Source organism: Staurois parvus, unplaced genomic scaffold (assembly GCF_062004578.1).
Source record: "Staurois parvus isolate SC_StPar_1 unplaced genomic scaffold, SC_StPar_1.0 ptg001832l, whole genome shotgun sequence".
Taxonomy (NCBI): domain Eukaryota; kingdom Metazoa; phylum Chordata; class Amphibia; order Anura; family Ranidae; genus Staurois; species Staurois parvus.
This window is the reverse complement of record NW_028319628.1, coordinates 135,001-161,896: the sequence shown is the minus strand read 5'-3', so window position 1 is coordinate 161,896 and position 26,896 is coordinate 135,001. Positions and strand designations below refer to the sequence as shown.

Below are 26,896 nucleotides of genomic sequence, written 5' to 3'. Positions count from 1 at the left end.
TGGACATATTGTTCCTGGTTTATTGAACGATTAAATTCAAAACAGAGACAAGGTGAACCGAGGCACTGAAAACATACAGCGTCTGATAAAGAAACATCCCGGTAATATAGGGCACAGTAGGCGGCAACAAGAAGTGAAGGCTGAAGTAGATGGATACATAGATTTTCAGCATACAATAGGTGGGAGCAAAACAGATGTGCCACATCTACACTAGCAGGTCCTCTTTAATTATGTGACTCTTTCACTGAATCTCTACCCCCCACCCCCGCTTTCCCTCCGTTACAAGTAATTTCTTCCCCCGAAGACCTAACCATTTGAGACATATTCCTACAATATGTGTATACTGTATACAGGGCAGTAGTTAGAAACCATGGGGCCCCATAAAGCCAACCTGAAAGAGCCCTCCCCCAAAGAAACACAGTTTACTATGCTTCGGTTTATGAATGAACACAGTGAGCAATTGGTACCATTCACTAATTGCATTCATTCAGGAAAGGAAGGGCCTGGTAAATGTGACATGTTTACTGTGCCCTTCCCCCGCTCTCTATGAAGGATCCTATTGTGTTCTTGTATCTGCCGGTGGGAAGGAGAGGAGAGAATCCAGCAGCACTGAGGGGGTAGGGGCACGCAGGGGGGACCTGGGCAGCAGGGGGAAACATGTGGTGCACAGAGAGAGTGATAGGTGCAGCTAGGGGGCAATTACTGGGACTGATCCCCTGTATGGCTCTCTCTGCAGCAGCTGAAAGCCAGCAGGAGGGAGAGGAGAAGCTTTCAGCTGCTGCAAAGACAGCCATTCATTGGGTCCAGTAATTGCCTCCCCCCGCCGTGCCGATCGCTCTCACTGCCCACATCTGGATCACCCAGCTGCCTGGGCCCCCCTGCCCCCCTGTACAGGAGGACTGGTGGTACCCCCTTATCCACAGCCCTGACTGTATATACAATATATACTGTATCTTCAAAGCTAGAATAGTTATATTGCCGCTCAGTGGATGGATAGTATTCATCCCTTCTCTCCTTACAGCATACAGACCTACAGACTTGCTTCCAGCTGGCCAGGTCCATACGCCGTACGGACCTGACATTCCTCATGTTCCTGTGTCGGCTGTAAGCTCATGGTCACTTCAGAGGTCCTGACCTCATAGCAGAAATATTCAGCTGACTCTGCTGGACAAAATGATAGCTTTGAGTATCAACTAACAAGAGATCAGAGCTAGTAACCTAAAATGTGACCCCCGCCCCCCCAACTCACCTGTTGCCTTCTCTCCTCTACTTCTCCTCTCTAGTTTCTAAACTGCCCCCCCCTTACTTGTCGCTTCCTCCCCCTTATCTTTTCCCCCAGCTCTGACCCTACCCACCCCAGCCCCCCTTCTACCTCACCCAGCACCGACCTTCTGTGGCTCCCATTCAATTTCCAGCATCTCTCCTCTGCCTCTCCCGCCAGCAATTGCATGGGATTCATGGCCTAAAGGGTTAAAGAATCCCTGCTGCTGTGACTCCCGTGCAACCAACCCCCCCTGTGGCACCCCTCGATCCCCCACAGTGCCCTTATGCAGTGCTGCTAGCTGGCTCTCCCTTCTCACCCTCCCCCCAGCCAACTGCTGTGAGGATGGAGAGTATGATCGGCAACGTATCGGTACGTTGCTGGAATTTTGGTGGTCATACCAGGATGACGGTCGCAGCTGCCGCCATAATTCCTGTATTGTTTTTTCAGCCAGTTGAATTTCTTGTAAAAGCAAACCTAGTGGCCAATTAGCTGCTGGATTGCTTTTACAAGCAGAGGGAGAGGAGGTTCCCCCCACCCCCCCTCATTCCACCCTCCGCAGCTTTCTCAGACTCTGTCCCATCGGGAGACCCAGATGTTCAGCTGGTGCTTCTGCCGGATAATTGGAGAACAGAATGGCTCCAATCATCTCTATGGTCTCAGAAAGCAGAAACGATGGGCATTCATCACTTCCGGTTGCTCCAGATGTAAATAGCTCCATTTTTAAATTGAGAAAGCATCTGATCATGATGTGATTTTTATTTTTTTCAGGTACAATTTACGTAGCGCTTTACATATATTGTACATTCACATCAGTCCCCGCCCCCGAGGAGCGTACAATCTAAGGTCCCTAAATCATTCATACAGTCACATACTAGGGCCAATTTAGACAGGAGCCAATTAACCTACCAGCATGCCTTTGGAGTGTGGGAGGACACTGGAGTACCTAGAGGAAACCCACGCAGACACAGGGAGAACATGCAAACTCCAGGCAAATGATGCCATGGTGGGATTTGAACTGATGACCCAAGTACTGCTACGAAGAAGTTCTAACCACTTAACCACTTTGCTCCCCAGATGCTGTGAAGGGCAGAGAAGAGATCTGGGATCTAATGACCTGTCACTTCCTATTCCTATCACAGGGGATTGTTACATTCCATGAGATAACAATAAAAGTGATGAAAAAATAATAATAAACGGACAGAGTAAAAATGGGAAAAAATAAAAAAATGGGAAAAAAATATGAAAGCGCCTGTGTTTGCACGCAAAGACAATCGCATGCATACATAAACAGCAATCACACCCCACACATGGGGTATCCCTGCGAACCTCAGATCGAGGGCAAAAATTCTACCACCAGACCTCCTGTGTAAATCTAAAGTGGAAACCTGAAAGGATTTTACGGTGTTGCCGATGGAGAATAAAATGTACGTAGTTTGTCAGCGTCGCACGGGCTTGCGCAAGTTTAAAGTCTCACAAGTTTGGTATCTTTTACTAGACGTAACATCGTCTTTTACATTTTACCAAAACAATCGGGCATTATATTGTTTTCTTGTACATTAAAATTACAAAAAGTGTATTTTTTTTCCTCCAGAAAATTGCTTTTGAAAAACCACTGCACAAATATAGTGTGACATACAAATTGCAATGCCCAGCAGCCCACCATTTTGTTCTCTAGGGCCTCTATTTAAAGAAAAAAAATATATATATATATGTATACACACAAAATGTTTGGGGGTTCTAAGTAAAAATGCAGTTTTTTTTTTATTTTAAACAAAACAAATTCAAATAATAATATACTCACACGCACTGATGTATTTAGTTCACTAAAATTGGGAGCCCCCCACCACCACCAGCACTGCCCCACAGCCGCCGCCACTCTATGCCAATAACCCCCCTGGCCACTACTGCCGCCATTTGGCCACTCTCCCATCCCACCTGAAGAGAGAGAATTAGTCAAGAACTAACCTCAACCTCTCCAGAAATCAGCCGGCCATCTCTAGAGCCAAGCCCAGTGTCTTCCTTCCTTGTGTCCTCTTTGGCCAGGAAGCTTACACCTTCTAGCAGCATGCAACCACCTCGGATTCCATGGTGAAGCCTTACCAGGCCCCCATCCCTGCCACGTGTGTCCCTTCTTCCCCGAAAAATGCCGACCTAGGCAAATACTTTGTTTGCTTCATGGTAAATACGCCGCTGCCCACACGTGCAACATACGTACATGCATACATGAAGGTGCCAGCCCAAGACCTCACCCTGGAGACTGCTGTACAAGGAGGGAGGTCTGCTAAGTATGATCAAGGTGCACATTTGGAATCAAATTGGTGCAAATTGCTTTGGCAAGAATATCTAAAATTCCACCAAATTCTGCCTCCATGAAAGTGGTCCAATTTCCAGAGAAAAGTCGTTGAATCGCTTTCCACTGATTTTAAGGCCAGTTGAAGCCCAATTTAATCTCTGTGTTGTAAGAGAAACACCAGAAAACCGAGATGAAACACACAGAAACAGAGTGAGAACATACACACTCCATGCAGACAGAGCCCTGGCGGGGAAGAACTGCAGTGATACAATGTATGTGCTAATGACATTGTACTTCCCTTGCAACTTCATATGAAAGTTTAAAATGTTACAATAAAAAGAAAAGCAATAAACTGATGGCAATGTACTTACTGTGAACATAAATGAAATGGAATGCTTCCGAAGAACATCTTTTCAATGGCTTTATGTACAGAGAAGAGTCCTCCAATGGTCACATCTCCTGGCTGGTAATACTCATAAACAAACATGGTCTGCAGAGGGGCAAGGTAACACAAGTCTAAATTCTGACCTATAGATGTAGTGAGAGATTGTCCTTGAAAGACGGAGACCAACCCGGAGAGGACAATGAGGTTCAGAAATCCATCCATGACAGAGAACACTCACCAACAACTGTGTGCGTCCTCCGCACTGGAGGGATCATCTCCAGCACTTTATATACCATTCCTGAGACTAATTTAGACTCTACGAGAAATGTCTGAGGAAAACTAGAACAGGAACATAATTCTCAACATTTAAAATCAAATCTTGATTTATCTTTATAATAATATCAATTCTTTGGTGGCTTCAGCCTGAAGGCTTAACCAGTTATTGTTCTACAGATGTTAGCCTGAACCCCTGTACATGTGAAAATCCCAACATGCTACCTGAGGACATGGCTGGACACTCGATCTCTGCATTGGTGGGCTATTCAAGGCCCAGCACTCTGCATAATACCAGATCTGCTAGTGGTAATGCTTATGAATGAAAGCACGATTGGCAATCCAAGGGCGATTACTTTCTGTTGCGTCCCCTCCTCTAATGGGAGATGCCTAGCACCGGCCCTTATGTGCCAACTGATTGGATTTCACACATAGAAAGAGGTAACCATATTAAAAAGGTACCCCAAATAAAACTGGGTAGGAAGGAACATGCCAAAGCTCCAAGATGGATGATGGTACAAAAAAACGGCCACTGCCCCAGTCTATAACTGGCCTTCACAGCAAGGAGCACATGGACGGGTGACGCATGTCAAACAACAAAACAGAAAAATTCCCAGCCAGCCTGCATCAAACCAAATTAACCTGCCTAGCAGTGTGCGTTAGAAACAGGGGTTTAGTTAGCACACATTTTCAAATACATGCGTAAGCTACAAAGCCATCTTACGACACCCCAATGTTCTGTAGTTCCCAACTCTACAAATTTAAGAGCCCCCATAGTTGTCAGGGCCTGGGACCTCTACTGTGTCAGGCAGTAACTCTTCTCACTGAGCTACCTGGGATGCTGGACAATCCTACCTTGTGCCTTGTTTTCTGATGAACCTTTAAGTCCTTGCTCCTCCCATGAACTTCCTGATTTAAGCCATGTCTCTGCACTTCCTGTTTGCCAGATTATTGTGCCTTCTCCAGCCAGTATCTTGCTTTTGTCTCTCCTGCTGCCGTCCATACCTTCGCTACCGACCTTTGGCTCGTTCCTTGACAACGATTCTGCCTCATCCCAACCTGCTACCACTTGTTACCGACCTTTGGCTTGTTCCTTGACTATGTTTCTGTCTCATCCCAACCAGCAACCACTTGTTACCGACCTTTGGCTCGTTCCTTGACTACGTTTCTGTCTCATCCCAACCTGCTACCACTTGTTACCGACCCTTGGCTTGTTTACTGATGACGCTTCTGCTAGATCCCTACCTGTCATATCAGTTACTGGATCCTGGCTTGCTCACTTCCTGGTGGGGTGATCCTGAGAACTGCAACCTGGTACCAACACGCAGCAAAATCCATCTCCACCATCAGGAGCTCTGGTGAATACTGGTTAGTGCTTAGACCTCGCACCTCAGGTAAGCCTGCGTCATCTCCCAGAGTGACCTGCTTGTTTACCTATCCTGTTGGTGGTTCTGTTGCTATAGCTACTGGTCTCTGAACCTGACCTCTGACCATGATAATAGTAGATGCACATGTATTTAATGGATAGACCAAGGGCAGGTGGACCTGAGGAAGCCCACCCCTCCTTAAAGGTTCAGGAGCGCACTGGACACCCAGCATGTAGTACAATGGCAGTCATGGTGTCCAGTGCGCCCCCCACCAACAATTCAAAAGTACAAAAGATTGGCCACTGCCCCAGTCTATAACTGGCCTTCACAGCAAGGAGCACATGGATGGGTGACGCATGACAAACAACAAAGCTCCAAGGTGGATGATGGTACCTGCAATCTGCACATCTAGCCCATATCTAGCCAACTGATGGAGAGGAGGAGGAGGAGAGCAAAAGAGAGCTGAAATTTCCCACCATCACTCTCATTTAAACCCCTGCTGGTGCTGCCCTCAGAAATGTCATTTCTGGTTTTGGACCCAGTTGCCTCCCACCAGAAAGAAAACAGGTGCCTCATGCTGGAGCGAATACGCCATCACCAACATGCGGATGTATGATGGGGTCACCCGGCACCTATCAAGAGCTGTAAACCACACACAGCTCAGGTATCCCTACAGAACGTCCATGGCATGTTCCATCACCAGGTTTCTCCACAGGGGAACATGGAGGCAACACCATATTCCTGGTAAGGAGAAGACACTGACAGCCAAATAACGCAGATCAGAACTTGGACAGAGGAGCAGGTCAAAACTACAACATCTGCTTCTTTATCTCCCACCCACTTCCTCCATACACTGCTGGGTTTGGTTGCTTTGAAGGCAATACAGACTGTGATAGTCTGAACACAGGAAAAAAGCAATGGAGAAGACCCCAAATGACACTTGTCTCAGCTTGCAGGTTAAATCCACAGGAGGTCTGAAGACGACACAGAGGAAGCTCAGCAAGATGGAGGTGAGAACTAACCTGTTGGGTGTTTCTATTTGGTTCTTGACTTTATATCTCCCTTTTTGTGTTGATTTTTTTCTTCGATGCTTTAGGTGCCCATTACCTACTAGGCATCTAAGTACTCTATTACCATTGCATCCTCCAACTTTAACTTTTCGCTGCCAGGCCCTGCGCTCCACTTTTAAACTCAGGTGCTCAGACCATTTTTGCAATTTTTCCATTACTTTTTTATTTTTCCCTTACAGCTTTTAGAGTTTGTAGAAGACCCCCCCCCCCCCAAACCATATATTTTCTGAAAGCACATGACCTATAGAATAAAAAAATTTATCTCTGAGTCACCGAACTCCTTAACCTCCATTCGTCTCAATCCTGACTTCCCCCCAGGCATGCACAAGTCATTCCTATCTGAGCATTGGCCTCATGACCAGATTTTGGTTAAACACTTTATCCGTGATGGCAAAGTAAAATCATTCCGCGAACTGCTTGATAGCCTAGATAGCCGAGATTTTCCTTTCTGGGCCTATCTGCAGATAAGACACTTCTTGCTCTCACACAAACTGTTCCGTAACTGGACTCGTCCCCTCACTCCTTTTGAATCCCTATGCTCTAGAGCTGAACCGCGCAAACATTTGATCTCGGAGATTTACCCTCTCCTTGTTGAGAGTAGGGATTATGATTCTTTACCCGCCTGCCGTGCTTGGAACAGAGACCTGGGAAACAGCTTGGCGGACGCCGATTGGGACCTAATATTCATGCATACTCATAAATGCTCCCTCAATGTTTCGACTCAGGAAAACGGTTATAAACTGGCTTCAAGATGGTACCGAACCCCGTCGAGAATCTCTCGTTTCAACCCTTCCGTCCCCAACAGCTGTTGGAGATGTGGAACTTCGGATGGGTCCTTTCTCCACATTTGGTGGTCTTGTCCCAGTATCCAACCATTTTGGCAGGAGGTCCACAGGCTTGTAGTGTCTGTGACCACCTTGTCCCTAGCTTTCTCTCCAGAGCAGTTTCTTCTCCATCACTCCTCCCTGCCCAGGGGACAATATCTCAAATCTTTAGCCATGCATATGGTCAACGCAGCCAGACTCTGTCTTCCCACTCTTTGGGGCTCCACCCGCCCTCCCTCCATACGCGATTGGCTGATCCGTGTGGGTAAAATTGCGGAAATGGAAGAACTGATTGCGACTGTACTCGATTCCCCCACTAAATTCTCCCATACTTGGGCCTGCTGGACTCACTTTAAAACCACTCCTACGTACCGGTCCTTTATGGACCATCCAACCAACACGCCTGATTGAATACTAACCTCCATTGTATGTTACTCCACACTTTAGATCATTCGGTAGGCGACTTCCTCACCTTCAGGGCTTTATCCCCACCTACCTGCTCCGGTTAATAGACTTATGCTCGAATCCACCCATAGAAGACCCTTGGTGTTTACGACAATACGAACCCAGTTCGCCCCCTCCCTGCCCCCCAACCTTTTTTTTTTTTCTCTTCTATCTCTCTCTTTTCTTGTTCTCCTTTTCTTTCGTCTTATCTTCCTGTTACACGCCCAGTCAACCACTGGGTTCCTCTTTAGAGAACATTAGGCATGCCATTGTCATACTTATCCTATTTACATTAGCGACCCTCACGACGATCTAAGCTTACTTACAGGCACCTTCACTCTAGTAAAACAACTAGCTTCGTCCTCAACGGTTGTGCTGCATCTACACTGCCTCCTTCTGCGGCGCTGCAATGAGAATTACATACTAAGGAGGTCCGACACGATAACATTCCCATGCACATTACTATACTGCCTGAGTATTACAGACTTCCCCGTCGTGGACTGGCACAACCATGTTCCATATGTGGTTCTTTGTAAGAATATTCCTACTTTTTCCCGGTATGCATTGCCAAATGTTGTATATGACTATCATTCGCATTTCTTTTGTATTATTATGCACTTTCTCAATAAACGTTTTTTTTTTGGTAAAAAAAAAAAGAATAAAAAAATGAAGGTGCTACTGAAATTTAAGGCACATTTTTATTAAATATTAAATATATGCTATGAAATGTATTAAATTATTTATTAAATGTATTAAATATTTGCACAAATGTTTATCAAAACAATGTTTTCGTTAAAAATACCATAAAATCATTATTAGCAAATACAAACACAACGAATGTTACACAATTACTGCTAAATATAAAAGATTAACCTGTACTGAGTTAATAAATAACAAATGTTTGTAAATTTTAAATTGCTCCTTTTTGCAAAATGGTGAAAATCGAATGTCAATAACCAAATTTCTCTAAAAATCTGGAGGTTTTCATTTTTCAGTTAAAGCTTTCAGAGTTTGTAAAAGACCCCCAAAGCATATATTTTCTGAAACCACGTGACCAGTAGAATAAAAAGTTACTTATTTTTTTAAGCTATGCAAAAGTTGGGCAAATGTTTATCAAATCACTGTTACCAAAGTGGACTGACAACTCATGGGGCCCCCAGGCAATAGGAAATCATGGGGCCCCTGTGTCCTTGCCAACACTCAAACCACACCCAAAAAAGCCTATGAAAGGTATCAGGGGCATCTCATGGGGCCCCCTACTGACCCTGGGCACTCGGGCATTGCCCGGGCGTCCAAATGGTCAGTCCGCCTCTGTGCTATTATATCCTGGGGAAAAATGGGGAAGTGCTGCAAAAGCCCTGCAACTGCATGCAATGCATGCAGTTGTGGTTCATTTGACTGCAAAAATGGAGTTAACACAGGTGGTGAGGAGGTGTTGAATCGCTTCCTCACTGCCTGTTAGTAGCCCCTGGAGCGTAGCCTCCAGCTTCAGAGGTAAGGGAGATTTAGAACCCTAGCCCTGGTTCACACTAGCCCGCAGGCTGCTGGCTGGTTGCAGGTGCAGGAATCGCACCTGTTCCCACACCCACAATGAGACGCCTTGGGCTTCCATTCATTCTGAATGGCACCAACCACACGCATCTCAGCCCACAGCGCAATTGTGGGTGCTGTAACCACAGGAAAGCTGTAAGGTCCCAAAAAAAATTTTTTTTTTTGCATGAAACATCAGACTGGAAGCCCATTCAGATGAATGGGCTGCCATGCCCATGCAAACATGAACTGCACCGCCCGCGCTAGTGTGAACCTAGCCTTACTATTTTTTTATTATTTTTTTTACAATTTTATTTAATTATTTTTGTTAATCAAAAAAAATGTATTTTTAATTTTTTTTTTACAGTTATTTGGGGGGAAGCGGGAGCTTTGGAGAGAAAGCAGTGGTCTAAACAGACTTCTAATGTCTCTTTTTTTGAGAGAGAGAATGGGACTGATGACAGTCCCTTTTCTGTGCAGCCTGAGCTGCACTGTAGATGAATGGATAGGAGTCTGTATAGACTTCTATTTATTCATAAAATGGAACACAGGACACAGTGTTTGCTATCTTTTATTCACAAACTGAAACATAGTAAACACAGTTTACTATGTATCAGTGATTAACCGGTTGCCGACCAGCCACAGTATATATACTGCGGCAGGGCGGCACCACTGCACAAAATCATGTATATAAATGTGATTCGCGCTCCCGATGTTTCCGCGGGCAGGGGGGCGCACACGTGCCCCCGCCGACCCACGGGTGTTACAATTCGATCTCCGAGGGATCAATCATTCGATTTCAGCCAGTGAAGTCGGATGATCGGTCCCTGCCCTATCCTGTCTTGTGTTGACAGTTACACAGAACAGGATATGATGTCAATCTTCTCTGCCTGGGCACATCCCGAGAGAGAAGACACATAAAACGTGAGTACAAAGCACTACACTAACAATTAGAACACACCTAGGTCACATTTAACCCATTGAACGCCCCCCCAGTTAACCCCTTCACTGCCCTGTCACCAGTGTCATTGATCACAGTGAACAGATTTTTACTGATCACTGTATTAGTGTCACTGGCGACTTCTGATAGTGTTAGCGTCAGTTAGCGTCAGTTAGCGCTCCTCCCAGATAGCGTCAGTTTGCCCGCTAGTACACCAGTTATCACATTTAACCCCTTGATTGTCAGGAACACGCTCACTTGCACGCTAAACCTCCATTGCTAGTATAGTGTCTAAATGGATCAATATCTTTGATCAGATCAGCACTATACCAGCATTCACATTAGTATGTCCCCAAAAATGCAGCATTAGCGGGATCAGCCCCGGCACCTGCCAGCACCTGCGTTTAGCCCCTACGCCCCCCCCCCTTCTCTCCCAGCAAGTGCAGTGTCAGTAGATAACTGTCACTTGATACATTGTACACAAAACCGCAGTGTTCACAGAATCAGGCCTGATCTCTGTAAGCACTTGTCGGTAAATGTTTTGTAGCGGTTCAAGCAGTCCTTGACAGCCAGGAGCTCTTTTTCCCGTGAGTCACACTAGGCACCTATAAATTTAGTGGCTCAAATGTCCAACAAGAGGTACTCTTTTTTTTTTTCCCCATAATATTTATTTAGGAACTCAGAGCATACAGCGGATACAAGCATTACAGGGGAACAAATATGCAGACAATAGTTGACAAAATGTAGGTAACAATCAGCAAGATATAAAACGCTATCAGAGTATCAGGGGTAATAAGGAATGGAGAGGCACGTCTGGTCTCAGTTCCCAGTACAGCGTATTGGAGTCGCGACACTGGCAGAATTGGTGATATGAGGCCTCAGTTACCAAGCAAAAGCCAATGAAGGGGCAGAAGTGTCAGGAGAGCACATTGTCAATACGTATGGTGATGGCAGGAAGTTGGGTGTAAAGGCATATACGGCATAACCCCTAATGATACACTATTGAGGTAACCAGACGAAAGCTGCCAGTGTATGTGTGAAAAGCTAGGGAAGAAAGAGATGTCACGGTTGGGGAGCAAATAGGTGTTAGTGCTCCTGCAAGCAGGTTAGGGTATCCAAAAGTAAAGAAGAGGAGGAGAAGAAAAGAATCTCTGAGTGGAATAGCGAGAAAATGGGGATGAAGGAATAAAAATAATCATAAAAAGAGGGGGAAAGAGAGAAAAAAAAAGGGGGGTGGGGGAAGGGATGGGTAAATGGGAAAGGGAATGGCAGGGAAGGGGTGAGGGGGGGGTATGAGGGCAGATGAAGTGCCTTCACTAAAAACTGCCAGGGAAGGACATTTGCCTAAAAAATCCTGAGAAGAGGCGAGATGGGAACACTTGCTTACATAATTCGGTATGAATAGAGCTCCCAACAATGAGGGGCTGCAAGACCAGGGATCCTGAGCAGAATCGGAAAGGAACAAAGAGCCGACAAAGCACCAGGAGTACTACAGGGCATAAGAGGTATGCAAAGTCAATCAGCCAGGCCCAGGAGAGAGCGGTATTCCGGGGTCGTTCGAAAATGTCCAGCAGGACCAAGTATGGGAGAATTTAGTAGAATTATCCAAAGATGAGGCAATCAACTCTTCCATTTCAGCAATTCTATCAATGCGCATGAACCAGTCTCTTAGTGTGGGTGGATGGGTATCATGTGCATTGCCAGAGATTTGGAGTATAGACGTTTGGGGAGCGGAGTGTGGTGAAGGAGGAGTTTTGCTGGAGAATATTCAATGTCAATGACTGACACTGAAGAAGTAATTCGATGCACCTGCCGCCAGAAGGGCTGGACAATGGGGCAATCCCACCAAATATGCAAAAGGGATCCAACAGGAGCTCCACATCTCCAACAAGTGGTGAATTCTAGAAGGCGTGTTGTACCATCGGAACACCAGCTTATAACCGTTTTCTTGGGCTGAGACATTCAGGGAGCATTTATGGGAGTATGTAAAGATTTGTTCCCAGTCTGAGGGTGAGAAATCAATATTTAAGTCTCTTTTCCACGCATTACAGGCCGGGAGTGAATCGAAGGGTCTGTCAGTAAGGAGAAGTAAGTAGGTAAAGGATATTAAGTTTCTCTGTGGTTCAGCTTTAGAGCAGATTGACTCAAATGAGGTGAGCGGGTCCATTTAGAGCGATATGTAGATGAGAGTAGAAAATGTCTAATTTGAAGATAGGCCCAAAAAGTAAAAGTATGGTCACCCATGGTGTTAGCCAAGGAAGAGCAAGTCTTTAGCTGACCTTTGTGGAAGAAGTGCTTTGCCAAAACTTGAGTGTGTGGCCAATGAGCTGAGGGAAAGGATTTATGCATGCCTGGTGGGAAGTCAGGATTAAAGCGAAGAGACGTTAGGGGGTTGGGGGCATCTGAAATAGAGGCCGATTTACAGGCCAATCAAAAGATTTTTAGGGAAGGACCGATGATTGGATGTGTGAGGAGATCTGGAGGAACATGCTTGGGCAGAAGCCACGGGATCGTTGCCAAGGGGGGAGAGGAGCAGGAATGTTCCAATTAAACCCACATTTTGGTGGTAGAATGAATGTTGCAGTCAATTATCCTAGTGAAATGGCAGACTCAGTGGTATCATTGTAGATCAGGTAATCCGATCCCCCTTTGGATTTAGGAAGCACAAGTTGGGAAAAGGCAATATGTGGCTGTTTATGATTCCAAAGAAAAAGAGAGCCTAGTCGTCTGCATGAGGCAAAAAAGATGGGCGGTAAATGGATAGGCAAGATCTGGAATAAATAAAGAAGGCGCAGGAGAATATTCATCTTTAGTATTGCAGCCCTGCCAAACCAGGAGAAACACGGGCGGTGCCACTTAGTTAGGTCTTCTCGGATGGTACGAAGGGTTAGGAGAAAATTGTTAGCATAGAGGTCCGAGAGGTTACTCGTGAGTTGTATCCCCAAGTAAGTAAGGGACTCCCGCTCCCAATGGAACGGGAACTGCGACTGGCAAAAGGAGACCAGGTCTGGAGGAAGAGTAATATTGAGGGCGTAGGATTTGAAATAATTGATTTTCAGATTGGAAATGTATTGAAAGGAGGAAAAATCCTTGAGTATATTGGGTAAAGTGATCCAGGGCTCTGATAGGAACAGTAGAATATCGTCTGTGTAAGCAGCAAGCTTGTATTCCTTGTTTGTCACAGAAATGCCTTTAATATCAGTATTAGAACAAAGTTTATGTAACAGAGGCTCTAGGGAGATCACAAAAAGAAGCGGGGAAAGGGGGCAGCCTTGGCGTGTACCATTTCCAAGAGGGAATGGTCTAGAAAGATGTCCGTTCACACGGACCTGCCTGAGCAGTTGGACCCGAGTACAGTGCCATGATGAAATTAAGCATAGTGACCCCTAGTCCAATCGCTTCTAAGGAAGCTCTTAAATAGTCCCAAAAGCCTTTTCGGCATCTAGAGAGAGGATAAATCCAGGATTACGGGAGTCGTGAAGGCAGTGGAGAAGATTGAGTGCCTTGATGGTGTTGTCCCTTGCTTCTCTTCCAGGGATGAAGCCCACCTGGTCTAAATCAATCAAGGAGGGTAGCAGTGGGAGAAGATGGTTCGCTAAGATTTTTGCAAAGATTTTGATGTCTACATTCAATAGAGAGATGGGCCTGTAATTGGTAACCAAAGAGGCATCTTTACCGTCTTTGGGAATGACAGTAATGTGGGCTTCCAAAAGGCGATGGTGTTGTACACCAGGGAAAGGGTGTTGAAGGCGGAGAGGAAAGGTCCACTCAAATGGTCTAAGCACTCCTTATAATATGCCACCGAAAGACCATCAGGACTTTTACCCGGTTTCATTTGTTTGATAGCTCGGGAAAGTTCCTCTGCCGTAATAGAATGCTCCATACCCTGGACATCATCCTCAGATAGAGTGGGGGGGTTGTGGAGGTGAAGAAAATCAGATATCAAGTAATCTCTGGGCATATTGATCTCGGAGGGGCGGCGTTCAGGAGGGAGATTATATAACATCTTATATTAGTGTTCAAAGTGTGAAGCAATATTTGAAGTGGCTAGGGAGCCATCCGAGCCCCTAATCTTGTGAACCGTTAAGCTGGATTTCTTAGTCTGGAGGGACCTGGCTAAAAATCTTCCGCTTTTGTTAGCAAGCTCATAAAAGAGTTTTTGCGATAAAACAAATCTACATTTAGTTGCCTTACCTAGTTCATGTAAGAGCGTTGTGCGAGCATCCGTGAGATCGGATAAGGTAGAGGCGGCTTGGGTCTGTTTGTGAACTTTTTCCAGGAGTTTAATGCGGTTGAAGAGGTGTTGCAGACACGTCTGTCTTTCTTTTTTGCGTTTCGTAGCCATGGCTATGAAGAGTCCTCTGATAACGCATTTGTGTGCCTCCCATTGGGTTAACAGGGGTGTATCTGGGGTTTGATTAAGCAAAAAATAATCTGTCAAATGGGATCGAATCTCAGCCTCATTGGCCACACCTGAAATAAGTGAAGCGTCTAGCATCTTTGCGCGAGAATGGTGCTCCGGAAATCGTAAAAGCATTGTGACGGGATGATGATCAGAAAGGATCATCGGTTCAATAGAAGAGTCATGGAGAAGCGATAAGTCAGCTTGCGAGATGAAAAGATAATCGATCCGAGAGTATTTGTTATGTGGGGGGGAGAAAAAAGTATAATCCTTGACATTCGGATGAAGGACTCGCCAGGAATCATGGAGCTGCAAATCTTGTAGTTGGGTGTGGATCTGTCTAAGAGATTTGTAAGGCAGGAAAGAGCTACCTGATGAGGAATCCAATAAAGGACACGGGAACGTTAAGATCACCTTCTAAGATTAGGATACCCGCTTGAAAAGAGGAGAGCGGAGAAGTAATGGAGCGGAAAAAGGATACCTGTCTGGTGTTAGGAGCGTAAAGGTTCGCTAAGGTGATGGGCCTATTGGCAAAGGTACCTTTTAGGAACAAGAATCTTCCCTCTGGATCTGGAAGTGAGTCTACAAGTCTAGTCAGAGGGAGAAGCTTTGCAATAATAATAGAGACACCTTTGGATTTAGCCTGAGCATTGGGGGCGTAAAAGACAGCTGGAAAGCGAAAGTTAGTAAACCTGGGTATGGCATCCTGACGGAAGTGCGTTTCCTGTACAAAGTCAATGTCCGCTCTTTGTTTACACAAGTGAGTGAGTAGGAGGGAGCGTTTTTGGGGGGTATTTAGACCCTTTGCATTGATAGACAGGACATTTAATGAAAGATGACCTGACGGAGAATCTAGGGAAGGCATGATCAAAAAGGTGAGGGGAACCTAAGGAAATTGGAAAGGTAGTATTGGGTAAAGAAAAGAAGGGGAGAGGAGAGAGAAAGGAAAAAAAAAAGGGGGGGTGGAAGAAAGATGGGAGGAAAACAGAAGAGAATGAGATACCGGCAGTGGAGGTAGACCAGCTGACCCACCAAAAAATGTGGAAAAATGAGAAGGAAGTTGAAAAAAGGGGAATAGCTGGGACAAAAAGGTGAATAAGGAGACTAAGAAGGAAGGAAAAAGAGGAACAGATAGCGAGAGAATAGGGATGGCCGGTAAAAGGTCAGTGAAAGCTCTCAAAGCTCACTGTGTGGGAAACACGGTGGGTCGAGATCCAAAATATTGAGTCCGCCTGACCATGGACCATAAAAAGCAGACAAAATGTGGGGGGCGAGTGAGCACAGGTTATAAGATGTTTAAAAACATAAAGGTGCACAACCGACAGCATTCAAGGTAGTGGAAGGGAGAGACTAGCCACAAGCAGGGGAGATCATATGGAAAATGTACAGTTTATTAAGAGGGCAGGGGACCGATTTTGATTCTGTATGTCATATAAGAGTGAGAGCAAGATATGTAGGGGAGTATAAATACGCTTGGTTGATTGAAGACAGTCTATGCAATATCTCGTAGGTGCGGTCAGAGGTGTGGCAAGGGCGGAGCATCATGGAAGTGCCAGTATGTGAGTCCATGCTGACTACAAAAAAAAAAAAACCACAAAGAAAAGCCAGACCGGAGTCCTGCGTATCAATGAGTCGAGTAACAAAATATAGCAAAATCCATAGAGGACATAAAAAAAAAGTGGAACAATACATACAACCTTATAGCAGTTAAGCAGATATGAAAATAACAGGCAATTTAAGACACATGTGAGAGGAGTGAAACCTAATACAGTATCACAGATTCGACCCATGGAGTACCATGCAGTCAGCCTAACTCCTCACATCCCGACTTCCCCTCAAAACACGTAATAGTCCCTCCCATCCCACTCCCACCAAATTCACTGCAAATTAAGAATCAAGTAGCGCCTTGTGTCCGTAAAGGAGAAATAACAGAAGTTGGGCAAGGGAAGGGGAACTAGGCCTGGGGGGTTCATTAGAAGCTGAAAAAGATGGCTCTGTGTTATCAGAGCAGAAATTGGTTTGGTATTAAAATAAGCCTTTGGAAGGAGGGAAGGGGGTCCGGTACCACGGGGTATATTGGCAGGGATGAATGACGAGGTGATACTTGATTTCAATGTATCATGTTACAAGCAAGAATATGGAAATGACCACCCATAGGCCAGGCCCCCCACCCTCCAAAGCTAGACACCCACCCCGGGTCCGCCCCGTCCCTAAAAATAAGCATAAGTTAGCTGGGTTAACCAACTTCTTATAAGGGACACTAAAGGGAAATAAAAGGGATCGTGATCATTGTAGACAAATCGAATATGATGGAATTTATAGAGTCTGCCACTGACCACTGCAAGACCTTCTAAAGGTCCCTAGGGATCAAATGAAAGGACTAACAAAGGAGAAGCTTAGAGGGTCTAGGAACTAACACTCTCCAGGGGCTCCATACAGCGGACACATCAGCAAAAGCAATACAGCAAGGGTATGGTAAATGCTAAAGGATCCTCTCCCAGGTAATCATTAGAGGCAGGAAAAATACTACAACATGGGGGTGAGAGGTCATAGAGGTTTCTATAGAGATATAGCAGAAATGGCAGTCCATGAATGCAGCTGAGGCAGTATGCGCAGGGGTCTTCGTGCTCATTAGACTGAGACAGACCACAACCACAGAGTCTTCTGGAGGACCTGTGCGAAGGCTGATGAGGGAGGCACTAGAAAAGAGGAAAGGGAAAGTGTTCCATGTAGAGGTCTCAGAAGACTCGAGGAGCTACCAACATGGTTCCGGAGCTGGATGAGAGGGACTCGGGAAAGTCGTTCTCTGGATGAATATTGGTAGTGAGAGAAAGTCAGGGAGGAGGACGCCGGCCTTTAAGCTTCATGGCAGGGTCTGCGGTGTGCTGGAGAGGCAGTAGGGCTGTTGGAAGCTGTAGGGACACTGGCAGGAAGTCTCAGAGGCATGGAAGGACCCGATCGGCATCGGCAAGGAAAGGTGGCCTGCCCATCCATTTCGCTAGATACTCAGCTAGAATCTGGAGCAGGGGGAAGATGCATTGATCTGTGCCAATCAGGAAGCTCAACTATAGGAATGTCCAAAGTGGCACAGAAGCTGGGCAGATCCTCTGGAACTCGCAAGTAGGCTGTGCGCCCCTGAACCTGAGCAGAGAGACAAAATGGAAATCGCCTCCTATATGGTATGCTATGGGAGCGCAGGGTGTCCAGCAGGGGGCGAAGGTCTCGCCTTTGTTGCAAGGTAATGGAGGAGAGATCTTGGAACAGGTGAATCTCATTGCCTTGATATAAAAGGCTCCGGGTATGACCAGAGGTGTGTGGACTGACACAGGGAAATGCAGGCTTCAGGTATAGTGTAAATAAGACAATTTATTAAGACTAAACAACACAAACGCAGTGCAAGGTAAACATAACACAGTGCAAACAACCCAACCTCCAACAGATAACCATATATATAATCAAACGTAGTCGGGCAGGCCGGGTCGGTAGCAAACAGGCAAACAGGGTACCAGGAGCGAGCGGAAGAGTGGTCAGGAATAGCCGAGGTCAGGACAGGCGGAGTTCATTCAGAGTCAGGATCAAAGCAGAGTCAGGATCAGGCAGCAAGCAGACAGGATGCAGGTACAGGGCTCATTGGAAACATACACCAAGGCACTGACTGCAGGTCTGGCCATTCCTTAAATACAATTCCTGCAATCAGCCTCAGGTGATGGCTGATTGCAGGAGTGAGCTTCTGGTTGCTGAGAGCACCCGCTGGCCAGCCCTGGTACTGCAGCCCACACGGCAGATGAGTCCCACCACTAATGGTGAGTCCATTCCTGACAGCGTCTCTTCTCTCTGGCCCTTTTGAGGATATCTTCCTTGACTGGGAAGAGGACCAAACAACATACCACATCTCTGGGTGGATCAGAATCTCTACTCCTTGGGCGAAGTGATCTGTGTGCACATTTCAATTCAATGGGTGCAGCAGGAGGGCGGCCCAGCAGATCATTAAAATCGCAATGATGGTTTTAGGGATGTCATGTTGTTGTACAGATTCAGGTAGGCCACGCATTCTGATATTGTGTCTGCGACCCCAATTATCCAGGTCTTCAATCTGCCTATAGAAATCCCGAATATGTGCTGTATTCGAGGCTGACAACTGCTGGATCTCCATAATGGCATCTGAATTAGATCTGCTTGTGAATTCTACCTCCTCTAATCTAATGGAACAAGTGAAGATCTTCTCTTAAATCACTGAGGGCTGTAGTAAAGGTAAAGAGATCATGCTGTGGGATAGATTCTATTCCAGCCCCAGTGGCTGTGGAAGGAGGAGGGGGGGAGAGGGGGATGCTGCATGCAGCCTGTCCCTCTGCTGGGAGCGGAACAGCTCCTGTATATGGCGGGATTGCTGGGGGTTGTGTGCCCGTGGGGAGCGGGAACGGGAGCCAGAGGCATTCCAGTCTGCTCTCCCCATCGTGGTATAGCTGAATCTCACCCGCTCCACGTGCAAATTCCATGCAAGGTCTCAAGCCAGCGGGAGCTCTCGTGTCACGTCGCCATCTTGGATCGCAGCAGACCACGCCCCCAGGTACTCTAGTGAAGAGGCCTACAGAATTCTGAGCTTGTCAGGTGAGAGCAAAGGGAAAGACTCCCTGACAGAATCTACCTCAAAACACAAACCTGTAGACAGCGGTGACACCCTGACAGATCGCTCAGATGATGGAGAAGAGGTCCATACTATGGTCAGGCATACCCAACCTCATTCCCAGGTTGCTGAGATGTTACAATCGCATGATGATTCTCATATACAGCAGAGTGCCAGTACTAGTGCCGCGCTACCTTTTGGTGAACTGATGAGTACCAGCGGCCTAGCACATCCTGGTCTTTCACATACCAGCACTGCAGTATGACTTGGCGACGTGACAAGTCCCATAAGTGCAGTACAAGCTGGTGCGATGGCGAGCACAAGTATTATCCTGCAGCCACCAAGAATTTGCACACAGGCCCATAGAGCTCCTAGTATCCTTCTGGATGTGCTTGCAAATCCCGATTGGCAGCCCACAAATTCTTCAGCACCCTTACTTCACCCTTTCACTGCCCAACCCGGAATTCAGGTGGAAACAGCACATTTAACTCCTCCCCTTGATTTTTTGGAGCAGTTTTTCACGGAGGATCTGTATGCATTGATTCTGGATAAAAGCATTTTATATGCATAACAATGTATCGCCGCCGACCCAAATTCAAACCTTGCCAGACCAGTCGCATGGAAACTCGTTACGGTTTCCGAATTTACATTTTTTTGGGCCTAACCCTCAACATGGGCATTTCTAAGAAGAATGAATTGCGGTTGTATTGGTCCGCAGACCCGATTCATCATATGCCGTGTTCTCTGCTGCCATGGCCAGGCATAGATATGAGAGTATAATGTGTTTTATGCATTTCAATGACAATACACTCTGTCATCCTCGGGGTGACCCTGAATTTGACCGGCTTCACACAATTCAGCCCCTCGCAAATCACCTTAACCAAAAATCTGCAGATGTCTATACTCCCCAGCAAAACATCTGCATTGATGAGTCCCTCATTAATTTTTCTGGCTGCCTTCCATTCAAACAATTTCTCCCCAGCAAGTGTGCCAGATATGGGGTCAAGATGTAGAAGACCTGTGAGAGGACAACAGGCTATACTTATAAGTTTTGGATTTACAAGGGAAAAGATAGTCACATGGAGCCCCCCGGATGCCCAGACTACATGGGGAGCAGTGGCAAGATAGTGTGGGACTTGGTGTCATCCTTTTTCCATATGGGGTACCACTTATACGTGGACAATTTGTATTCAAGCGTGCCACTATTTAGACATTTGTACAATCTTGCAACTGGCGCATGTGGCACCGTGTGACCTAATGTGTGCCCACCATTAGAAGTGGGTGGATGCAGGGCAGTTGTCAAGGTCCTACCTTTCCTCAGGGCTTGTGCTGCTCCATGTGCTGGCATCCATCTTAGGTGTCTGCAAAGCATTGTGGGATCCTTTATGCTTTCAGCCCTCTGCGGCTCCTCCCACGAGGTGGCGGCTTATCACATTTAAGTCCACTGTTTGTAGCTGTCCATTGCATTCGTGTCCTGTCTGTTGCACAACAGCAAGCTCCTGTTCAGTTACTCATTGCTCTCCTGGATACCGACTCGGCTTTGGCAAAGACTCCTCCTGGCTTCAGACCCCGGCTCTGGCGACCATTCTTCCTGGCTTCTGACTCCGGCTCTGGCGACCATTCTTCCTGGCTTCTGACCCCGGCTCTGGCGACCATTCTTCCTGGCTTCTGACCCCGGCTCTGGCGACCATTCTTCCTGGCTTCTGACCCCGGCTTTGGCTACGATTCTTCCTGGCTTCTGACCCCGGCTCTGGCGACCATTCTTCCTGGCTTCTGACCCCGACTTTGGCTACGATTCCCACTGGTTCTCGACCTGATTGCCCTGGAAGACGACTTCGGCAGTAGAAATTCTGTCCTACCAAGTCATCCGCTGTTGCTGTTGGACTTGCATAGACTCTTGCCTTGTTTTTGTGTAAATAAACCTACCTTTAATTGCACCTCCTTGTGTGTCTGGCTCCTCGCTCCCTGACAGCAGTATATTCTAATGGTGGGCATACCACACACTTTTTCTGGCAGAGATTTCTTCTCTTTTTTTCATTCAGTCCCCAGGCTGCATACAAAAAAAAGAACATAGCATATACACCCAACAAAGACCAGCAGCGTACTGGTATATTACTGGACTTTGAATGGTTATACCAGGATGATGCTACAGCTGCAGGATCATCCTGGTATAGTTTTTTTCAGCCAGCGATCGGCTTTCATGTAAAAGCAATCCTAGTGCCTATTTAGCTGCAGGATTGCTTTTACAAGCAGCGGAAGATGATTTCCCCCCCTCCCCCGCTGCCTTCCACGGCCTTCTTGGGCAGTCCCGTGCCATCGGGGGGACCTGAGAATGCAGCCGGTGTTTCTGCCAGCTGACCATAGAGCTGATTGGAGACCAGAATGGTGCCAATCATCTCTATAGTCTAAGAATTCGGAAGCTACAAGCATTTCATCACTTCAGTTTCGCAGGATATAAACAGTGCCATTTGTAAATTGGGAAAGCATCTGATCACCGATCTTAGTTTGATTAGATAATGTATGGGCAGAGGAGATATCCAGAGTCTGATAGACCCCAGATCTCTGAAAAAAGAATATATGACAATGCCCATTGAAGTTATAGGGGATATGTGCATTCCCTGTGATAGCATTAAAAGTGATAAAAATAATGGAAGGTACAGTGTAAAAATAATTTTAAAAAATCAAAATAACTAAAAAAAAAAACTCGCCCCTTCCATGCGTGCACACCTGTGTGCACAAGCCTTGACCCTGTGCCGTAAGTAAACAGCGGTTGCACCATGCATGTGAGGTATCACCGTGAACGTCAGATGAAGGGCAGTAATTCTAACACCAGACCTCCTCTGTACATCTAAAATGGTAGCTTGTAAAGGCTTTTAAAGTGTTTCCTATGGATATTAAAAATGTATGCAGTTTGTCGCCATTGCACGGGGCATGCGCAGTTTTAAAGCATGTCATGTTTGGTATCTATTTACTCGGCATACCATCATAGTTTATATTTTACCAAATAATTGGCCAATATATTGTGTTTTTATGCATTAAAAGTAAAAAAAAGTGTATTTTCTAAAAAAAAATTGGCTTTTGAAAAATCGCTGCGCGAGTACTATGTGCCATACAAAATTGTAGTACCCACCATTTTATTCACTAGGATGTCTGCTTTAAAAATATATGTTTGGGGGTTTAAATTCATTTCCTAGCAAAAAATACTGATTTTTTTCATGTGAACAAAAAGGCTTGGTCTTCAGGTGGTTAGAAGAGTGAGTGATGTGTGGCATAAACTTCTAATGCTGGGCATAAAACGCCCCAACCCCCCAAAATGACCCCTTTTTGGAAAGTGGACACCCCAAACTATTTGCTGATAGGCATGTTGAATCAATAGAAGAATTTATTTTTTTTACCACAAGTTTTTGGAAAATGACAAAACATTTTTTTTTTTTTTTACACAAAATTGTCACTTAAATGATTTACTGCTCACACAGGCCATGGGTATATGTGGAATTACTCCCCAAAATACATTCTGCTACTTCTCCCGAGTATGGGGGTACCACATATGAGAGATGTTTTGGCAGTCTAGCCAAGTACAGGACCCCAAAATCCAATAAGAACCTTCAGGCTTTTAAAGGGCTTTATTTCCTCATTATACTTCCTGACTACCTATCTCAGTTTTTGAGGCCCTGAAATGCCAGGATAGCACCTAAGACCCCAAATGACCCCTTTCTGGAAAGTAGACACCCCAAGGAATTTGATAAGAAGCATGGTGAGTACTTTGCAGATCTCATTTGTTGCCACAAGTTTTTGGAAAATGAAGAAAAAAAACAAAAACGTATTTTTTCTATTCTTTTTTTATATATTTCAAAACGTTGTGAGAAAAAAATGAGATCTGAAAAATACTCACCATGCCTCTTTTTAAATTCCTTGGGGTGTCTACTTTCCAGAAAGGGGTCATTTGGGGGGGTTGGTGCTATCCTGGCATTTCAGAGCCTTTGAAACTGTGATAGGTAGTGAGGAAGTGAAATGAGGAAGTTACGCACCTTCAGGCTTTCAAAGTAGTCATTGGATTTCAGGCTGCTGTATGTGGCTAGGCTCCCAAAAAGTCTCACACATGTGGTACCCCCATACTCGGGAGAAGAAGAAGAATGTTTTTTGGGGTGTAATTCCACATATACCCATGGCTTGTGAGAGAAATAAATCATGTAAATGACAGATAGCTTAGGGTGTCTAGTTTCCGAAAAAAGGGGTCATTTGGGGGATGTTTGTACTTTCCTGGTATTTGGAGGTGTTTGTACTTTCCTGGTATTTGGGGGTGTCTGTACTGTCCTGGTATTTGGAGATGTTTGTACTGTCCTGGTATTTGGAGGTGTTTGTACTGTCCTGGTATTTGGAGGTGTTTGTACTTTCCTGGTATTTGGGGGTGTCTGTACTGTCCTGGTATTTGGAGATGTTTGTACTGTCCTGGTATTTGGGGGTGTTTGTACTGTCCTGGTATTTGGGGGTGTTTGTACTGTCCTGGTATTTGGGAGGTGTTTGTACTATCCTGGTATTTGGGGGTGTTTGTACTGTCCTGGTATTTGGAGATGTTTGTACTGTCCTGGTATTTGGGGGTGTTTGTACTGTCCTAGTATTTGGGGGTGTTTGTACTGTCCTGGTATTTGGGGGTGTTTGTACTGTCCTGGTATTTGGAGGTGTTTGTACTGTCCTGGTATTTGGAGGTGTTTGTACTGTCCTGGTATTTGGGGGTGTCTGTACTGTCCTGGTATTTGGGGGTGTTTGTACTATCCTGGTATTTGGGGGTGTTTGTACTGTCCTGGTATTTGGGGGTGTTATACTGTCCTGGTATTTGGGGGTGTTTGTACTGTCCTGGTATTTGGGGGTGTCTGTACTGTCCTGGTATTTGGGGGTGTTTGTACTGTCCTGGTATTTGGAGGTGTTTGTACTGTCCTGGTATTTGGGGGTGTTTGTACTGTCCTGGTATTTGGGGGTGTTTGTACTGCCCTGGTATTTGGGGGTGTTTGTACTATCCTGGTATTTGGGGGTGTTTGTACTGTCCTGGTATTTGGGGGTGTTTGTACTATCCTGGTATTTGGGGGTGTTTGTACTGCCCTGTTATTTGGGGGTGTTTGTACTATCCTGGTATTTGGGGGTGTTTGTACTATCCTGGTATTTGGGGGTGTTTGTACTGTCCTGGTATTTGGGGGTGTTTGTACTGTCCTGGTATTTGGGGGTGTTTGTACTGTCCTGGTATTTGAGGTGTTTGTACTGTCCTGGTATTTGGGGGTGTTTGTACTATCCTGGTATTTGGGGGTGTTTGTACTGTCCTGGTATTTGGAGATGTTTGTACTGTCCTGGTATTTGGGGGTGTTTGTACTGTCCTAGTATTTGGGGGTGTTTGTACTGTCCTGGTATTTGGGGGTGTCTGTACTGTCCTGGTATTTGGGGGTGTTTGTACTATCCTGGTATTTGGGGGTGTTTGTACTGTCCTGGTATTTGGGGGTGTTTGTACTGTCCTGGTATTTGGGGGTGTTGTACTGTCCTGGTATTTGGGGGTGTTTGTACTGTCCTGGTATTTGGGGGTGTCTGTACTGTCCTGGTATTTGGGGGTGTTTGTACTATCCTGGTATTTGGGGGTGTTTGTAATATCCTGGTTATTGGGGGTGTTTGTACTGTCCTGGTATTTGGGGGTGTTTGTACTATCCTGGTATTTGGGGGTGTTTGTACTCTCCTGGTATTTGGGGGTGTTTGTACTGTCCTGGTATTTTAGCACCTCAAGAAATGTGATGAGCAGTCAGAAAGTAAAAGCTGTGTAAATTCCATGATCTCTCCCATAGTTTGTAGACACTATAACTGTCACACAAAGCAATCAATATACACTTATTGGGATTTTTTTAACCTAAAACATGTAGCAGAATACATTTTGGCCTAAATTTATGACAAAATTTTCGTTTTTTTGGATATATTTTATGACCGAAATGAAAAAATATAGTTTTTTTTCAAACTAAAGGGTTTGGGTCACCACTGGCCAGCAGATCCCCCTGCGGATCCATTTCATCCACTGGTCACTGACTATCTACTGGACAGGTACAGGCAAACCTGTCATTGTGTGCTGTCATCATTTCCAGCCACTGGCCGGGGTCATCTGGTGATTCTCCATTAGCTGCAATACCCAGATGCCTTGGTCTTCTGGTTGTCCTGAGAAGAGGGGCCGGTTGCCTTTCCTCCCTTCCAGATGGGTTCAGTAGTCCTCCAGGTGACAGGCATTCTGTTAGCCGCATAGAAGTCAGCTATTTCTGCTGCTTGATCCCCTGTCTAGGGATCTCGGTCGAGTACAAACTGCCGGACCTCAAAAGGACATGTCTGTAGGAACTGGTCCTTAATCATTAGCTCCTGTAGGGCGTCAAAGGTGCTTATGGACAGTCCCTTTAGCCATTGCCGGAAAGCAGTGACTGCAGATGAAGTCCGTGTAGCTGTCATTAGGACATCGCTGCAATGTCCGGAAATGCTTGCGGTACACCTCTGGTTAGCTGGTACCGTTTAACAATGGCCTGTTTAAGAGTCTCATAGTCCCTTTTTTGGTCCTTTGGAAGACTCAGAAGCACATCCAGGGTCTTGCCTTTCAGCCCTGGTATGAGGTACTGTGCCCATTGCTCCTTGGGCAGGAGGTATTGATGACAAGTCCTCTCAAATCCTTGTAAAAAAGTGTCCATATCCCCATCCAAGTCCATGGTGTGGAATTTGTCCAGGGAAATTCTGTGTATCCTTTCTTCCCTGGATTCTGTTCTGCTGCAGCCAGAGTTTTTCTAGCTCCAGCTCATGTTGCCACTCTGCTTCCCAGTCTTTTCATCTGTCCTCCCGCTCTGCCCGTCTGTCCTCCCACTCTGCCCGTCTGTCCTCCCGCTCTGCTTCCCAGCGCTGCTTCATGAACTGGAAACATAATGTTTCACTGACTGGGCCCAGTAGCTGTAGCTCAGCCTGCAGGGACAACAAATGGGCTTCCAGTTGGCCCTCTCAGATGTCACCACGATCCACATCCGGTGGTGGGGAAAGCGGCTGTTCCTCTGGGGCATCAAGGTCCACATCCTGTGGCTCCATATCCAAGGATAGCTCCTCCTTGTCTTTCTCAACCAAGGCGCGTATCATCCGCTCCTTCGTCTGGTCCCTTGTGGCCGGGATACCTTTGAACTCGTACAGATTCATCAGGTCATCTCAACTTTGCTTCTCGTAGCTGATTACTGTCTCAGCAATTTTGCCAAATTAAAAGATAGAAAAAGAAAAACAAAAAGGGGGGGAGCAAATAGCCAAGTATGTCTTCTACAAAACCTTCCCCTTGTCGATCCCAAAGTATGCAGCTGTACTCATACTGTCCTCCTTGCTACCTGCTGCTCCAGGCCTTGATCCCATTCACACCTCATTGCTGAATGTATCCTCCTGAGCCAGCCCGAGCCCAGCCTGCAGGCCACCCACCGTAGACATAGGGGACCCCTCCCAG

The 26,896-nt window shown here is 46.0% G+C and overlaps 1 protein-coding gene across 1 annotated transcript in view; it reads right to left on the bottom strand.

Annotated features, from left to right (window-relative positions):
* The window catches only part of LOC149434113 (vomeronasal type-2 receptor 26-like), a 40,387-nt gene extending 25,652 nt beyond the window's left edge, over nt 1-14,735 (bottom strand). Inside the window, exons 1-4 of the mRNA XM_089664091.1 lie at nt 14,585-14,735; nt 12,310-12,394; nt 4,181-4,281; nt 3,929-4,085 (exon numbers count right to left, since the gene is read on the bottom strand). Of these exons, the coding sequence (XP_089520217.1) occupies nt 3,929-4,085; nt 4,181-4,281; nt 12,310-12,394; nt 14,585-14,735 (494 nt within the window). The remainder of the gene's footprint in view (nt 1-3,928; nt 4,086-4,180; nt 4,282-12,309; nt 12,395-14,584) is intronic.
* Between the last annotated feature and the right edge of the window lie 12,161 nt (nt 14,736-26,896).